The 17,703-nt window shown below is 36.1% G+C and overlaps 1 protein-coding gene across 2 annotated transcripts; it reads left to right on the top strand.

The window, feature by feature from the left end:
- The first annotated feature begins 4,163 nt into the window (after window positions 1-4,163).
- Window positions 4,164-16,874, top strand: LOC127871482 (aldose reductase-related protein 2-like). 2 transcript variants are annotated; one of them, XM_052414447.1, is made up of 10 exons: window positions 4,164-4,361; window positions 5,190-5,357; window positions 6,617-6,733; window positions 7,799-7,963; window positions 8,250-8,366; window positions 8,641-8,747; window positions 9,280-9,361; window positions 13,253-13,336; window positions 13,528-13,610; window positions 16,716-16,874. In XM_052414447.1, exons 1-10 carry the CDS (start codon window positions 4,269-4,271, stop codon window positions 16,756-16,758), a joined length of 1,059 nt encoding a protein of 352 aa, XP_052270407.1. In that variant the 5' UTR covers window positions 4,164-4,268; the 3' UTR covers window positions 16,759-16,874. The 2 variants fall into 2 exon arrangements, with proteins under 2 accessions (XP_052270407.1, XP_052270409.1); XM_052414449.1 differs by having other exon boundaries at window positions 4,166-4,361; window positions 7,799-7,888.
- Window positions 16,875-17,703: the final 829 nt, after the last annotated feature.

The raw sequence follows: 17,703 nt of genomic DNA, 5'->3' as shown, positions 1-17,703 counted from the left end.
ATGAGAACATAGCCTTTAAGTACAAACCCTCTGGCGCTGACAATCCTCTGAACATAAAGGGGCACACGCAAACTGTATTGATGCCAAGAGTTGAGTGTAATACTGTTCTATCCATCAAGCCTTTTCATAAGAGATAAAAGTGTTTCATGCTGAACACGCAGTAAAACAGTGTTTCATGCTAAACTACAAAGACGCGGTCATGTATCCAATGTTCTGGGGGATCAAATCAGCCAATGGAATAAATGAAGTGTATTCATTCGTGTCTAGCCGCGGGAAATTTTATTTGAATTGTGTTGGACACTTACAAAGGTCAGGTAAGGTGAAAAGCTGGCTTAGACAGCTACGCCGAATAACGTTAATAATGTGTGTTACGTTATAATCGCTCAACACAGCTCTCCTTAAAGGTCACAGGGGCAGGTCAGCCAATAGTTGCAGCAAAATTTCTAAATGAACTCTGAAATGCTAACATGCATGTGCGCAGATGAGGCTATTAGTTAACAACCTTAAATCAAAGTCCTGAAGGCACTGAAGTTGTTTGCCTATTTCATAATCTTAGACGCAACTCAGTTTTTGAAATTATGCAATAGCTTTTTATATCGCAAGTTTGAAATGAACACAACCCATTCAAATTTATAAAGAGTGTGTCTTAAAGCACAGGTCGAGATTTGTGTGAAATGTTTATCGTCATATTTATGTTATAGAGATAACTTAGACAAAATACAATATGTCTCTTTTTTCACAATTGGTTGCTGCACTGGCAACCATCTTTAGAATTTTGGTTGCCTTGCTAACGAATAACAAGCCTTTAATCATGTTGTGTTATGTGTATATAATACTTTATCTATTTTCTTTAAATTATTGAGCAACAATTTTGCCCACATGACATACTTTTAATGCAACATTAAGCCCCGTTTTCCCTGAAAGCAGCCAATATGCACATATTTCAATGATAAACTGGCCAATATCGTTGCACAGGCTGTTATAAACACTAGACTGGCCACTATTGTCGCACAAGCTCTTAAACACTTAAACTGATTACATACAGGCTGTCTACAGTGTACCAGTGGTGACGTACAAACAGGCAGTGGTTCTCGTTCCTAGCGTAGCTAACAGCAGACTGACTTGCAGTTATCGTTCCTAGCGTAGCTAACAGCAGACTGACTTGCAAAACTGCCTCTTCATTAGTTGCTCGCTAACGCTCACAGCTAACAACAGTCAATTCTATATCAGATCAACGGGAGAACAACGGAAAAATCCAATACTATTTAACGAAGTGATAAATATGTAACAAAACAGTCATATTTAATATGAATATAAATTTAAATTCATTATTGTTTTATAATTATAACTAAAACACAGTTAATTGTGAAAACTTTTGACAATTGGAAATAATTTATCCATATTCGCTGAAACTGAACAGTAATAAAAAAACTGATTGTTTTGATCATTTTCAACATTATTGTAGAGTGATATATGTTTAAATAAAACTTCGCATTTTAACTCGGTACTCGGTCACTTAATCGTCCGGGGAAGACATAATGGACTTATCGATAAACATTGATAATGCAGTAATGCTTTCAAGATGTGGAAACAAAAAATACCGAAATATTATAGTGTCATGATAAGACGAAAATCGTTTCATTTATCTAATCACGATTGTTTGCCGTACTCGTTCAGTCGGTATTGAAATCTGTCTTGAAAGAAATTTGCCAGTTTGCAATAAAAAAAGAGTTGAAAATGTATAAGAAAAGGGTGATTGAACAAAAAATAAATCAAGGTTACTCAATAAATGTAATAATATTCACTAGTCTAAAAGAGCTCGGTCAGCAGATAGAGCATGCACGTAGCGACCGGGGCGAGAGTGACTAGCGGAAAATTGTCTTGAAGACTCCGAAGAATCGCCAAGCGGAATGGTAAATGTCCTGTAGGTGGGTTGTGGTTTCACTACATCGTATGAGGAGGGTCGGACAGAGGAATTTCTGCGGGCGGCTCTGTAAATCAGGCGAGTACCGTCATCCCTTGACCCTGAGGTTCCCTTGACCCTGACGTCTTCTGCCGCTGACTTCGCAGACTCTCAGAACTTGGAAGGATCGCCAAGCGGAATGGTTATTGTCCGTATGAGGATAGTGGTTTCACTACATAGCCGGAAGACGGACGGTGGAAGCGAAGGTAGCAGCGAAAAGGACGAATGGGGTGGACTTTGGGCAGCAGGTACAGGCTGGTATTTCGAGGGTCCTATGAAGATCATGGAAGTTTCCCAGGACGATGGTACTCAGTACGCTCAACATGCTGGGGAAACCGTTCTGTGGTTCGGGTCTACGGCTTGTGGCGGCATAAAACCAGTAATCAAAGATCAACTTTATAGGAAAAATGGTGCCATCTTTTCAGTGATATCGCTCTGCAGGAGGAAAGTGAAACCCGGCAGATGATGTTAGATGTTGACGAAGATCTCGGAGTTTGTGCAATTCCAGATGCATCGCCTCATACCAGGTATGCTAATGCATTTTCCACATTAACCCATTTATGCCTAGTGGACTCTCCCATCTTTCTAAATTGGATCAATTTATTTCCAAAATTAGCGATGTATAGTATATTTATTTCTATATTTAGAATATTTCTTACAGAAATTCCTTCAAGCAAACAGCGCAGACCCTGATGAGACGCCGCATTAAGCAGCGTCTCATCTGGGTCTACGCTGTTTGCCATGGCCTTTTTTCTAGACGCTAGGCATAAATGGGTTAAATAATTTATTTTCGTTGTTTAGGCTTTGTATAGCTAAGTAAGCAATTGTAACTGAAGTTTTATTGTTTTGATATGAATAACGCATCTTGTGCATGTATACTGATATAGTCAATACTTTGACAGGTAATTATCAAAAATGTGTGGGCGGAGATCAAATACCACTTGCATAAATATATTTGTATGATCGAGTAGAAACAGTTAATGAAGTTGTTTAATGATTGTCCAAATGATGATTCTCTTTGTTACTGATTTTAAAATAAAATAAAATGTTAAGGAGCGAAATGGCAATAATTCGTTTAACAAAAACAATCATTTGTAATTAAAAAACAATATCATGCAGTTGAACGAAAAGATTGATAACTTTGAATGTTTCAGACGTTTTCGTTACATTTTGTAAATACACTTTTATATTATGTATGTGTAGTTTAACATGTAAATTTATGAATTATATGCCGTTTATTCGACTGGTATATAACGGCGCTTTACGTCTATCTACAGGAAACTTAATTGAAACCTATTGGGGACAGTGTTTTCATTTTTTATAATTCTATTCTTACGCAGCTCTTGAGTTCGTATTTTTATACATGTATATAACATTCCATTGCATTGAATAACCAGGGACCTATACAAACATATATAGTTTGTATAGGTCCCTGGAATAACATATTTAAAACTGTATGTGACCAACTCCCCCGGGGGAGGGGGGGGGGGGGTAACTTCCCAAATTTTAGGGTAGGGGTGTCCCGCTGAGACTTCCGAAATGTGAACCATTTTTATACCGGAACTTTGATAAAGTAGACCCATTTTGATACAAGATTTTTGAAAAAGCATACCCATTTGTATACGATACTATTTAGAAATTTGACCCATTTCAATACAAGAAGTTTCATAAACTGGACCCATTTAAGTACTAGAATTTGATAAAGTGGACACATTTCATACTATAATTTTAATCTCTTTCATATCAATACAGTATACTTATTGAATTTGCTATTATATCCTTCCCGCTACTGAAATTTACTTTTTGATACCCATTTATATACAAGAATGACATTTATCATACCCACTTTGATACTGATACTTTCAAATCTATATGCATTTATATACAAGCAAACTATGATTTCAATACCCATATCTATACTTAGATGCTCAAAACCATACCCATATCTATAATTTTAGTCGAAAAACACACCCCATAAAATCGGCACACACCTATATACCCGTATATAGGAAGTTACCCCCCCCCGGGCCAACTTCCTTTACATCTGACTTATGATTCAAGATTTGCAAACAAAAAGAGAACAGAACAAGACTCTCAAATATGTGTTTTTAAAAGTTAGACGGGGTACGTTAAATTATTTAAATGTGCGAAATACAGCTCGCGCTTTTAAAAACTAGGTCGTCGTTTGTTATCTCGGTAAGATTGTCCCTTTCCGCTCGATAACAGTTTCAAACGTCAGAGGGTGTACGCTTTAAAGTTCAGTAACGGTTAAACGTGTTTATACACTGGACTTAACCGAAACACAATGCTAGCCCCTGCGCTCGAGGTCCCTATTCAGAACGGCACGGGTTCGATCCCCACCGTAGGACTCGGAACCTGGACGGTGTTCGGCGAGCAGGTGAGAATTAAGGCTCTTTTAATATTATAAATAATTAAATGTATGTCGTGTATTACAAACGCGCATGCGCGAGTAATTGAAATTAATGATTGAATGAACCGATCTCGAAGAAAATAAACGTGGTAAATCGACGAGGATGGCACGAGATGAAGCTGTTTGCTAAACGCACGGTTAGTAGCCAGAAAAGTGAGCCGATCGAGAGGCTTTCCGTGCCACAACGAAAGCGAAAGTAGGCATTTTTTATGTAAAATTGATGAAAATTACTATATAGCATACATTGGACGTAAAGATGTGATCATTAAGATGATATCAATGACATTATATATTTGACATATTAGTATTAAAAGTCATCAAAGTGGCATGTATGCACGATTGTTCCACCATCCTCGTCACCATTCCATCTTCGATAGAGTTTGTCATAAGTGTTTGGACCTGCGGAATACTGTGAACGTGTATGGATATATGCTTCAACTCATGGGCAAACTCTTTTTATGCACACATGTGTTTACGGGTTTTAATTTGATATTTTCTTACCTGTCTTGTGAATTACGATCATCCATTTTTCTTGTTTATGACAGAGAGGCAGCAAAGAATGAACAGAGAGGCAGCATTTTGACAGAAATACCACCGATATGCATCAACACCGTGATTTAGCTTCATAATTGATTTCATTCCATGATTAAATTACATACATGGAATCGCTGCAAAAGTTTTACTTCGAAATCTAACAACCGACGGAAAAAAAGTTGCTTAGCTGTAATAACATGTCTGCACTCATAACATATTCAGCATTTCGTACTTTTTGGGAGATGAGTGTTTGTAACCCAGGGTAACGCAGACGAGGTTGAGAAGGCATGTCTGGCCGCCATAGACGCGGGTTACCGGCACATAGACTGCGCATGGTGCTACGGAACCCAGCCCGGAGTGGGGCGAGCGCTCGAGGCTAAGATCCGCGAGGGCGTGATCACCAGGGAGGACATGTTCATTACCACGAAGGTAATTTTATAACTAAACGTAAAAACTGTGTGTACCACATATGTTACCTGATTACGCTTTTTATTTTGTAAATATCGATAACTGTTATTCAGATGACATTTGAAGATATAAGATACTCTTAATTGGACACAATAGCATACATATCGTGCAATTGTTATTTTTTATAATTGATTATTTACACAAATTTTTCAGAAAATGTATGTTTTTAACCAATTTTTACGTGTTAACGACGTAGCTTGTTCAATATACTATCTCATTTCGTAATCATAATCCTATGTATAATTCATGATGATGATGTATATACGCGTAAAGGCCTTCCTTACGTAACACTTGATATTGTATTTGTCAAAAAGTGATCAAATTAGAATCTTCTAATTGTGCTCATTGTTGTTTGACAACGAAAACGTGCAGGTGTGGTTACCTCGTACTGCACTTACAAATGAAAACATGCATACAATATTGTTTGACTTTTGCATATCATTATTTTTTTAAGACGATATGTAAGATCGCAAAATTTTATTTCTTTTATATTTGATAAGCAGCTTTGTGTGTTTGTGTGTGTGTGTGGGGGGGGGGGGGGGGCACGATTGCAGACTTTTTTAAAGTAAACAAGAACAACATGTACTCGAAGATAAGCTCATCCTGCAAGTGCAACACATGTATAACACTAGCATCACACGCCCCATTACGAACAATTCCATTAAATTGACTCCAGCCGTATATTTCTAAACATTAATATTAAGTTCACTTTGTGTATACAAGACCTGTAACCTTGTGCAGCCTGTGTAGCAATTAGGAACTAAGATTAAACCGTTATTTTTTGGAAAGTATGAACATTTCATTGGCATTCAGCTTCTTTTCTGATTTCTTGATAAGATAAATGTTTGATTTGAGAATTAAGATGAGATAAAATAAACTGATAACACAGGAATGGACACTTGTTTAGGGACTGTTCTATTAAGATTAAATGTTTAATGATATTTCTCCGACAGCAATGATTTTTATGGTGTCTTTTTGTGACTTTTTATATATTTCTATTTAAGATATTATTAATCATGTAAATTAACACTCAATCAAAACTTATTGGAAACATTTAAAAAATGATATATGTTTTATTAATTGCGACAAACTCGAGACATAATACGTGTAAGTGGAACGTAAGACGTGCTCTAGAGAGTACGAAACATACGTCTGGAAGAACTATACCTGTTCATGTAATTTGTTTGCGCTGTAATGCGTCTTGATGAAATACCTCGTAGCTGTGGGACACCCACCACAATCCGTCCCTGGTCAGCGAGGAGCTTAAAGATTCACTGACGACACTGCGGACAGACTATGTGGACCTCTTCCTGATCCACTGGCCTCTCGCCTTACAGGTGATCCCATTAATATCGTATTCACACTGAAAAATAACTGTACATGTGTATCTTATTTTTAGCTCTACTGGCCATAGGTCAGAAGAGCTTATGGGATGGCATGTTGTCTGTCTGTCTGTCTGTGTGTGTGTGTGCGTTAGACTTTCTCTTGTTTATCCACATATTTCATCCGATTCTTTTCAAACGTGTTGATATTAATGAGGACTCGAACCCTATTGAAAATGGGTTACATCAGAGTAAAAAGTCCAGAATTATCTCCCCTTGAATTTGAGGAAATTGTGATATAAGGCTTGTTTACGCAATAAAGTCCACAGTTTTCATCTAATCATTTCCCAACTTGCTCAGTGGTTTATCTGAATGATGAGTCAAACGCTATTGAAAATGAGCAATATCGGAGTTATAAGTCCAGAATATCTCCCCTTGAATTTGAGAAAAAAAATGAAAATCTTTAACATTTTGACATAACTTTTGCAAATTTGAAGATAGCAACTTCATTTTTGGCATGCATGTGTATCTCATGGAGCTGCACATTTTGAGTGGTGAAAGGTCAATGTCAAGGTCATCCTTCAAGGTCAAAGGTAACAAAAAATATCAAAGCGGCGCAGAAGGGGACATAGTGTTTCCGACAAACACATTTCTTGTTTGTTTACGTATAAAGTTCTATCCTTTTGAAACTTCAACGGATGTTTTATATCATCAAGGGCCAGAACCCCATCGAGAGTGAAGAAAATTTGTCCAACTTATTGTTGAAAAGGAGCCATTTGAAGTTTGAATTTTGCGTTTCTTCTTGTTTATGCGATGAATTTCCCATGTTGGGTCTGTTTGTTTAAGACTTACTCATATTGTTCATACTATCAAGGGCTTGAGCCCTATTGATTCCAGCCAGAACAGCGATTCAGGCCCTCATGGGCCTCTTGTTTAATTGCTATAATCGAATTGACATTTCCATCAACTTGTTAAAGTAGCAGTTACGGCCCTTCGTTGTGAAACTGTACTTCAAGAAATAACGCTGACCAATCATTAATACCTCCATATATTCATATGGTTGTTATTCTTTGCCCTTAGGACCAAGACATGAGCGGTAAGCCCATCGCCCCTTTAGACGCTGACGGCAAGGGAATACCGGCCGAACACGCACTCGAAGACGTGTGGAAAGTAAGGCGTCGTTTCGTCCGGAAAACCGAGATTCATGCGTCACGAAAGTTTTGCCGTAAAAATCGCACAATGCCGGTGCATATATTCAATACGATTGTAGGAGAAATATAGTATATTCAAAGTCTTTTATTCATACATGTAGCTCAAACTTCTTTTTTTGGTGCACTTCATAAACTTGGTACTAGATGCGTTGCTCACAATTCTAATTTAAAAGGCACATCACAGTTAGGTACATGGCAACAATGTCAGTTGCATTATTGTACATATAGTTGTTTTGGATTACTGACAGTAGTCAATAATATGACTCAAAATTAAATTTGCTATCAAAATCAAAGTGACAACAATTGATATGCGTTTCAAGGCGATGGAAGAGTGCCATAGAGCCGGACTGACACGGAACATTGGTCTGTCCAACTTCAACAAGAAACAAGTTGACAGAATCATGAAAATCTGCACCATTAAACCGTCCAATATGCAGGTACATGTGCAGCTCCAAACTGTATGTGGACATGTTTGCTTTGGCTATCACAGATTCAAATTTGAATAATAACACGATTTGCTTTGGTTACTTTACCAAAATGAATTGACAATAGAGCGGGATGAGCACCCGAGTGGTTTCTATTTTATACTTGTGATCGCGCAGTATTATAATGAGAAATCCGGAAATACTAACTGAAAGCAATGCTTGTTTGTGACTATCTTTCGATGGTCAAACACATTTAAAAAAAAATGTATGTTACTTTATTTTGCAGGTGGAGGTGTCGCCCTATTTCTCCAACAGTCGTATCCTGGACCACTGCCGACAGCTGGGGATGACGCTGACAGCATACGCTCCGCTCGGAGCCCCGAACAGACCATGGTACGTCGGCTTCCCGTATGCACATATAGTACATGGGGATCAGTGAAAGGTTGAAAGATAATGTACAACGCTAACTAGTACAATGTTTACCAAACTAAGCGCCATTACGCTAACAAAACGACGGCAAATATTCTTGTATTCTTGTAATCGTCATCATTAAGGAAATAGGCCATGTTTATAAATGTTATCTAAATATTAGCTTTGTGTTTCTTTTTAATTCCAAAATATTGTTTCCTTTAGTCAATGTTTTACTTAGTTCGTATTATTTTGAACATAAAATATATATATATATATATATATATATATATATATATATATATATATATATATATATATATATATATATATATATATATATACAAACACACAATATGCAGATATATTTACTTTTATTTATCAAGGTGTAAATTTGCTGCAACTTCGAATGTCCTTCTTGTTAGCTGCAATCGGTATTTGATTTCCAAAATTGATTTAATACTTTACAACATTGGTCACATATTGCCGTTCAGATTCACACATGATTCTCTGATAGGAGAGAGACGGGAGAGCCAAACGTCTTTGAGGATCCAGTTCTGAAAGAAATTGCAACAGTAAAAAGGAAAACAACGGCTCAGGTGAGCAACTCTGACTTGCAAATGTCATGCGTCAGCGCAAACATGTGATAAGTATCTGTTGAATTGAGTCGTGTTTTGAGAAAACTGGGCATACTGCATGTGCGGAAAGTGTCGTCCCAGATTAGCCTGTACAGTCCACACAGGCTAATCAGGGACGACACTTTCCGCCTAAATTGGATTTTTGCTGAGAAGAGAATTCATTTAAACGAAAAATGTCATAAAAGCTGAAAGTGTCGTCCCTGATTAGCCTGTGCAGACTGCACAGGCTAATCTGGGACGACACTTTACGCACATGCATTAAGCACTGTTTTCTAAGAACTCGACTCAATTAATGTTATTTCCTAGTTCTGTTATTTGCTGGGTCGGACCTGAAAGAAAAAAAACAGAGTTTCACAAATGAGCAACTCTCAAATCGTTTTGAATACGTAAAGGCAAAACTATGCGAAGGGTAATATTAAATACATGCTAAATTATACTTAATGATTTGTTAAATTCATGCTCAATTATAAATACATGCTCAAAACACGAATTGTAATGTTTAAAGGGACCTTTTCACATGCATTGAAGTTTGTCATTGAATGCTTTAAATTGATAAATGTACATTGGAACTAAATAGCTCGAGAAAATACGAGAATATCATTAGAAATAAAAAAGTAATCTTCACTTGGGTTCGAAGCAGTGACCCTGTGAGTAAAAGTCTAGCACATTATAAACCACCCGGTCATCCGTGCTCAAACAGTGAGTGGTGTATTTTAGACTTGATATGAGCAGTCCTCGCAGTATCACAAAATAAAAATATTTCAAAAGAACTCTCCATATTATTCAATCGTTTCGCGTTTGTAACGTTTTATATTTTTCAGGTTTTTAAATCGTCTAAAGATGCATATAATGGATATTTAAGAGCATAGTTAATGTTTAGTATAACTATGTTCTCGCAAATATGATAACTATAACGAACATTTGCGAATCTGAAACAGGTTTTTTCATTGTTGTCAATTTACAAAAATCGAACCTGTGTCGTCATGATATAAAAGCGATTGCTCTACCAATGCGCAACACAACGTTTATTGACTGTTGCGAAACATAATACCTTTTGTATACTTGATCTATATCTTCTGCCAACATCCGGGTAGATTTATCTCTGAAAGAATCACGTACTTGACTGCGATATGCGTTTCTGATGTGCGATAATATAGTCTATTGGCTAAAGCCAAAAAGTAAAAACCAAATTAAAGAGTAGTTATTTAAGGTCGATAGTAGTTCTGGCTACCATAACTTTAAATATCGCTTTTTATGATTTATGACTGGCGCGACTTTATAGTTATGGACCAACCCCATTAGGAAAGTCAACCAGAAATTCCCGAAAAGTTGACAGTTAACAAAGACCGGTCCAAAACAGCTTTTAAATGCAGTTTGTTGGCCCAAATCAACCACTTGATTGGAAAGATTGACATTTTTCACATTTAACTGATATATTCTTTCACAAAATACTATCTTAAACATTTAAAATGTATCTATTCTGCTCTTACATATCGAGAACGAGAGCGCCGATGGCGTTAGTTTAGTTTAAACCTATTTATTTTAGCTCGATTGCGTCGAAAGCCTTAGGCTTATATAAATGCTCTCGAGTCCGTTTCCTGGGCCTAGAACCAGTACTTGGTGTCTTTGTGGGAGATCTTAAGAACGCTCCCACGGTGGGGATCGAACCCGTGACCTCCCGGTCGCAAGGCGGACACCATATCCATTACACCACGGCGACCACGCCGATGGCGTTAAAAGCATAGGTGCAAGATACAGGGAAGAATGGCGTCACGTGGTATAATGTAGTTCGATATCGCCATCCGCGAATTTCTCAAATCAATAATTTCAAACAATTACCGACTATTTAAATAGATAATCTTTCCATTTACATCAGTGTTTGAAACGCTTATGAAAAATAATTACCCAAGCCTTTCAAAATTTAAGCACGGACAGATCTGTATCGAACTATTCTTTTCACAAATGAAAATAGACGCTACCCTATTCGTCTGCGTCAAGAATTTGTCGTAAAACTTGTGGTAAGCGTTAGATGCAGACGTGCACAACAGATTGAGTTCTGAATACAGATTTCTGAATGCAGATTTTTATAGAAACTCCTCACAGCAGTTACTTCCCTTGCTTCGCCCGGTCAGTAACTTCTAGTATAAGGGAGGCCACTGCGTAGGAGATTGAGATTTATAGTGTAGATAGAATTGTTTTACGAACGAAATTTGTTTTAGGTTATAAGAAGATTTTTTGACATAAAACGGTCTTAGAAAAATTCACTAAAAACGGTGTCAGCACTATTCTTGGAAGAAAACGTTAGAAAAACGTTTCAAAAAAAATTTGTAAGAATTACCATATACTAAATTAAATAGATATTTCGTCTGATTTTTGATCAGGTAAGGCTTCATAAAGGGCAACCGATCGATGTGGGTTTTCGAAATGTGGTATATACCATAAGCATAGGTGCGTAAACGCACCTATGCTAAAAACAGCGACTGTGACTGACTTTCTTGAAATACGAATCTCCCGAGATTTCACGGTCATATTACGTTATTTCTATTTTTAGTAACAAACCATGTGCTCAAGTGTTTTCAAATTCAGAATGACATTTCCCGGTATTTTAATTATTCTGGCTTATTTTGTAAACAAATTGTAGTGTCAATACAAAGTCAAAGTAAATATTATATAAAACTACCTGATTCACAATGAAATCATTCTTAATAATCCACCAGACGTAAGTTGTTAAGTCGAAAGTAATGTTTACAATTTCAGCATAAAATGTCAAGGTCGATCCGAAAGTATCCAAATGAAAACTCGTCACGTGACAAAGCGACAATGGCGTCAAAATTGTGAATTTCAGACTGATGAGAGTTATTTTCATCTATTGTAAGATGCATTTGAAACATTTGAGCCTTAAAATATTCCTCGATGCAGTAATTTATATTCATTCACCAATATATGTAGAAATGTATACAAGAAAATGAGCTTTCTTTGATTTATAGTGTGACATAAATATGTTACGACTCTGGTTGACTTTCGATACGGGGTTAGCTTCAGCGTACAGGTCTGTCAATACTATATAAACTTGACGCTGAAGTTTCTTTAGCTAGGTCGATAGGTAATAGTTGGCTCGGGTAGGACTGAAAAGTACCCCGGGTACTCTTAAGTATATAACATTGTACCCCGGTACGAGAAATACACTTTAATGTTCTGAGAATACTAATTTTAAATGGGTCGCTGTCGGCTCTTTTTTTTCCAAATTAGTTATGTTCAAATGTATATCAATATTCTTAAAAAAGGCCTAAATGTTATCGAAACGCATACTGAAAAAATCAAGTTTTCCTTTTAATCAAAATCCTCACATAGTACTTATTCACTAGATATGAAGATACGGGTTCGCAAAGGGTGATCATAATGTTATTCAGTGTAGCATTCGCTTATTAGATGTCTGACACGGTTAATGTATGTATTAAAGAAGTGTTTCAATTCAATTGATGTTTTTGACCTTTTGCCGTCGTTATTTCGACAGAAGTTATTATTGGAGACTGGAAATAGTGTGTTCTATTAAATTGTTATAATTGTTCATTAAATGACGTTCGGGTGGTTGAGATTTACCCTCTTGGGCATGTCTTTCTGGGCCGTTAAATCGATCACACTTCGTCAGGTGTTTTATCTTTAATTCATCTTTCGCCCAAACTTTGGTAAGACTAGTAATTTATTTAGGTAGGAATAGATACTGTGAGCCCAGAATATGATACGATGTTGCCTCAGGCAAGGAATGACCTCATACTATTACATGAAATACGCACATGCAGTTTTGCATACATGTGGGTGTGCCATTGATCGATTTCCACGTTATTTGTACAGGTTATCCTCCGGTTCCACATTCAGCGAGGCCTTGTCGTGATCCCTAAAAGCATCAGAACCTCCCGGATACAGGAGAACATACAGGTTGGCTATCCTACTTTCCATCCTGTTTAAAAGCCTGTGATATTTATTTGCTATGTTCGTTAAACAAATACGGATTATTGACTTGCAATTTCATGCATAATGTCTGTCCATGTAAGCATGTGGGGTATAATGCCATCTCTGTATACACTTATTGTACTTAAAAGTTCTCAGATCTTTGTTTACCAATGCAGATATTCGATTTTACCCTGACGGACGACGAGATGTCAAAGATAGCCGCACTGGACAAGAACCTTCGCGTGTTTAAGGAGTCAATGTAAGTCAAATCTAATTTAAATCATATCCAGTCTGACGCTTCTATGCTTTCCGATGAGTGATCTTATTATTTGATGACATCGCATATGAAATCACATTCAGTTGACCTTTAAATAACCAATCAATTCATTGCTTCCAAATGTGTCCGGTATGTCTCTGGTAAATTAAAGGGGCCTTTTCACGTTTTGGTAAATTGTCAAAATTGAAAAAAGATTGTTTTAGATTCGCCAATTTTCGTTGTAGGTATGGTGTTTGTGAGGAAACAGTAATACTGAACATTTACCATGCTCTAAAATATCAATTATATGCATCTTTTGACGATTTAAAAACCTGACAATTATTGGCGTCGCTCTGGAGAGCGGCGACTAGTATGTAATGCGTTTTTTTTCGCTTATGGGAGAAATTATTATACGGATCAATGTATATTTATGTTTTAAGAATATCTTGCATAGTGGTGATTTTTTTGTGTAAATTAGTGTAAATAAGCTACTGCATTTGTGACTATTACATTTATTACAACATTTATTGCCAATAATGCAAAGCTAATTGTTTTAATTAATAATTGATCCACAACTGATCACAGGGGAAAGATCACAGGGACTGGGCAAATACGCGAAACTTTCAGGTTTTGTATAAAAACAAAACATGATCAAAATATTTTTTTGTTGTGGTTTTTCTAATTTGCTTATATAGTGGAGAATCAATGAAGTACGATATTTAACGACCTATCGCGCAAGCAAGTTTAATGGAAGGCGTAGTGGTACGAAAACGTACAATGTATTAGTTTATTAATAGACATATAATAGCGATCGCTATACACAACTTTTCCAAAATAGCAGTACATAAGTGATGTCAGCCGCAATAGCTCAGTTGGTTGAGCGTTAGACTGAAGTTGTTTACGCAACATTCATCTAAATGCCCCCGGTTAAATTCCCGGTTCCGGCACGAACGGAACAGTTCGGCGGCTGACAATTTTTTTCAGTCAGGTTAATAAATATAAAAAAGCTTTATTTTATGTAGACATTTTAAAATCCATTTTACTACAATTGGACATTTTTATTAAAATTAATGGATGCCGCGTGGTGACAATGTTAATTAAAATTTCTTACATCACTTAAATATCTTATTAAAAAAATCACGTGTTTTTATATAAACAAATAAATGCAAACAACACATCTATTATCTATGTATTTTTATGGTTGTCTATCATAGGCCCTAAGTACTATCCCTACCACATATAGAGCGCGAAGCGCGACACGTATTATTGATTGTAACAATGAGTTGCGATAAAGGAAGCAGCCGCTTATCAAGGAGAAGCTGTGTCCCAGCAACCCGTTTCCCTAGAGTCAAGCACTCCTCGAAGTTTGTTTTTAAGAACCACATATAGAGCACGAAGCGCGAAACGTATTACTATCCAGGTGGTATGGGCCCTTTAGCATTATCCGACCATTACGTCCATAGTTATCTTCCTTAGAATTTAAGAAATTTTGAAATCGTTGTTCGAAGTCCAAAATTTTCATCCGATTGTTCCCAAACTTGCACAGGTTTTTTTTATCAATGAGGACCCAACCCAAACTCTATATGAGCAATATTGGACCATAAAGCCAGAATTATGTCTCTTTGAATTTAAAAATAAAAGTGAAAAACTGCTTGGTAAGGTGATTATGTCAACATTTTTCATCAGATTCTTTCCAAACTTACAGTGTATTCATATCAATGAGCATTTTTACTTCATTTAAATGAGAAACATCGGGACAATAAGTCCAGAATTTTTTTCTATTAAATTTTACAAAATAAACAATTTCCACTTATTTAAAAGATTTCACAACTTTCGTCTGAATCTTTCCAAACTTGTTAAGTGTTTTTATATCAGTATTACTCGAATCCTATTGAAAATGATGAATATCGGAGCAATAAATCTATTATGGTCTTTTACTGAATTTCAAAGTATTGTGAAATGCAGCTTCTTTATGCAATTTACAGTTTTCATTCATTTTTTTCAAACTTTTACAGTGTTTTCATATCAATGAGTACTCAACCCCTATCGTAAATGAGCAACGTAAGAATAAGTTCAGAATCATCTCCCCTTGGAGTTGAGAAAAATATGAAATTACGCTTACAAGATGAAAAAGATTATTAAAACCTACACAGTTCTGTTCCATTAATGAAAACTGCACACGGTTGCCAGTAAAAAAAGGAAACCAATGTAAATAAAATGAACTATGAAATATTTGGGGGTTACAACACAAAATCATAGATAATGGTTATTTGGGGGTTATAACACAACATCATACATAATGGTTATTTAGGGAGTTATAACACACAATTATAGATAATGATTATACCAGTATCTTTTTCTATTTTGTAAAATAATCGGCCAATATATTAATATTTACAGTAGAAAAAAAACGTTCCATGTAACTTCATTCAGTGCTTTTTACACTGAAATTCCCGACGCCCTTTGATGCTTTGCATCAATACTTATTTTGTAAAGCGTTGCAACGCGAAACGATTGAATAATTTGGTGAGTGCTGTTGTTGTCATTATATTTTGTGATACTACGAGGATTGCTTATATAAAGTAAAAAAAAATCATCCTTAATTGCATGAGCACGGATGGCCGAGTAGTATAAGCAATACTTTTACTCAAGAGGTCAGTGGTTCGTGCCAGTTGGGGGTTACTTTTTTGTTTCTTTAATTTTATCCTTGTTTATTTACTCGAGCTCTTTAGATCCAATGTTCATATTTATCAATATAAAGCATTTCATCCCAGACTTCAATACATGCCAAAATCTGTGAAAAGGCCCCTTTAAAAGCCTCTACATAACCCGATATTGGATATATTGATAAACGGACACCTGCGATTTAACTGAAATGTCAACTTATGCGATGAATTGATATCCCTACGAAATAAATTGATCTTACATTATGACTTGATTTTTAAAGAGTTTGAAAAGACTTTCTGTAAAAAGTAACAAATTGTTGTTTGTTATAGAGACATGCGGTGACATGTTAAATGCACTGGTTTGATGTATAACTAATTTGGATACATACATACAACGTATGATTGATGCTTGTTTAAAGTTTACGACATTTTCTGATTGCAGTGGGTTTAATCACAAGGAATATCCATTCAACGAGCCATTTTGAGATATTTGGCATTGTGCCAATTAAACAACTATGACCTTTTGCTTATGAAGCTAAGAAGAAGCACGATTGAATTGTTTTACCGAACTGAGCTATAAAATAAAAACGAAAGTTCCTTAGCTTCTTATTGCTCTTGTTTTTTTACACTCTACATGTTCTCTCAAGCAGATTTTGTTTTTTTAAGTGCATATTGCGTACAACGCTTATTTGAGAACAACACATTTAAAAAGCAAACGGTACTATAATTGAACAAAAACACAATCCCATTTCTTAGATCAACCACATAGTAACAATGCATACAGTCCCCTTTTTCTTCTAAGAAGCATTGTTTCTTTGGTAAAGGCTGGGGCAAATGGACTTTGAATATGTGGTTTCGAGCTTGAGGTTTATAAACTAGAAGCATTGATTTCGTGTTGTAACTTGTTTTCACGTAAACTCGTTGAAAACAGCCAGCGAGGTGTTTTTGGCACGACTTTTTATTTCAGGATTGCAGATAGCTTTAAAATAAACAAGTACATTTACGATTTGAGTTATCAAAATAATTTTTCTCAATCAGACGTTAGAAAACGACAAAAACACATGTCATGCACCATACACATGTTTAAGGTTATATGTAATAGTAGGCAGCGACAGACAAAGCATATAAGTAAGTGAAGTATCTTGTAAATTTCACAATTACATGTGGTTGTATGTTGAAAAAAAACATATCCGAAATATAAAAAAACGAGAAAAAATACATCTAGTGTCTATAGACAAGAAATAATGTGTACGTAGTAATAACAGACGAGGAATAGAGACATTAATAGTATATGCATACAGTTTTTAGCTCTACTGGCCGAAGGCCGGAATAGCTTATGTCATGACGTGGTTTCCGTCGTCCGTCCGTGCATGCGTGCGTGCGTTAGACTTTTTCTTATTTCCACGATAAAGTCCACAGTTTTCATCCGA

This window comes from Dreissena polymorpha, chromosome 3, assembly GCF_020536995.1.
Source record: "Dreissena polymorpha isolate Duluth1 chromosome 3, UMN_Dpol_1.0, whole genome shotgun sequence".
Classification (NCBI taxonomy): domain Eukaryota; kingdom Metazoa; phylum Mollusca; class Bivalvia; order Myida; family Dreissenidae; genus Dreissena; species Dreissena polymorpha.
The sequence above is the reverse complement of the archived record's forward strand: the minus strand, read 5'-3'. Positions and strand labels throughout refer to the sequence as shown.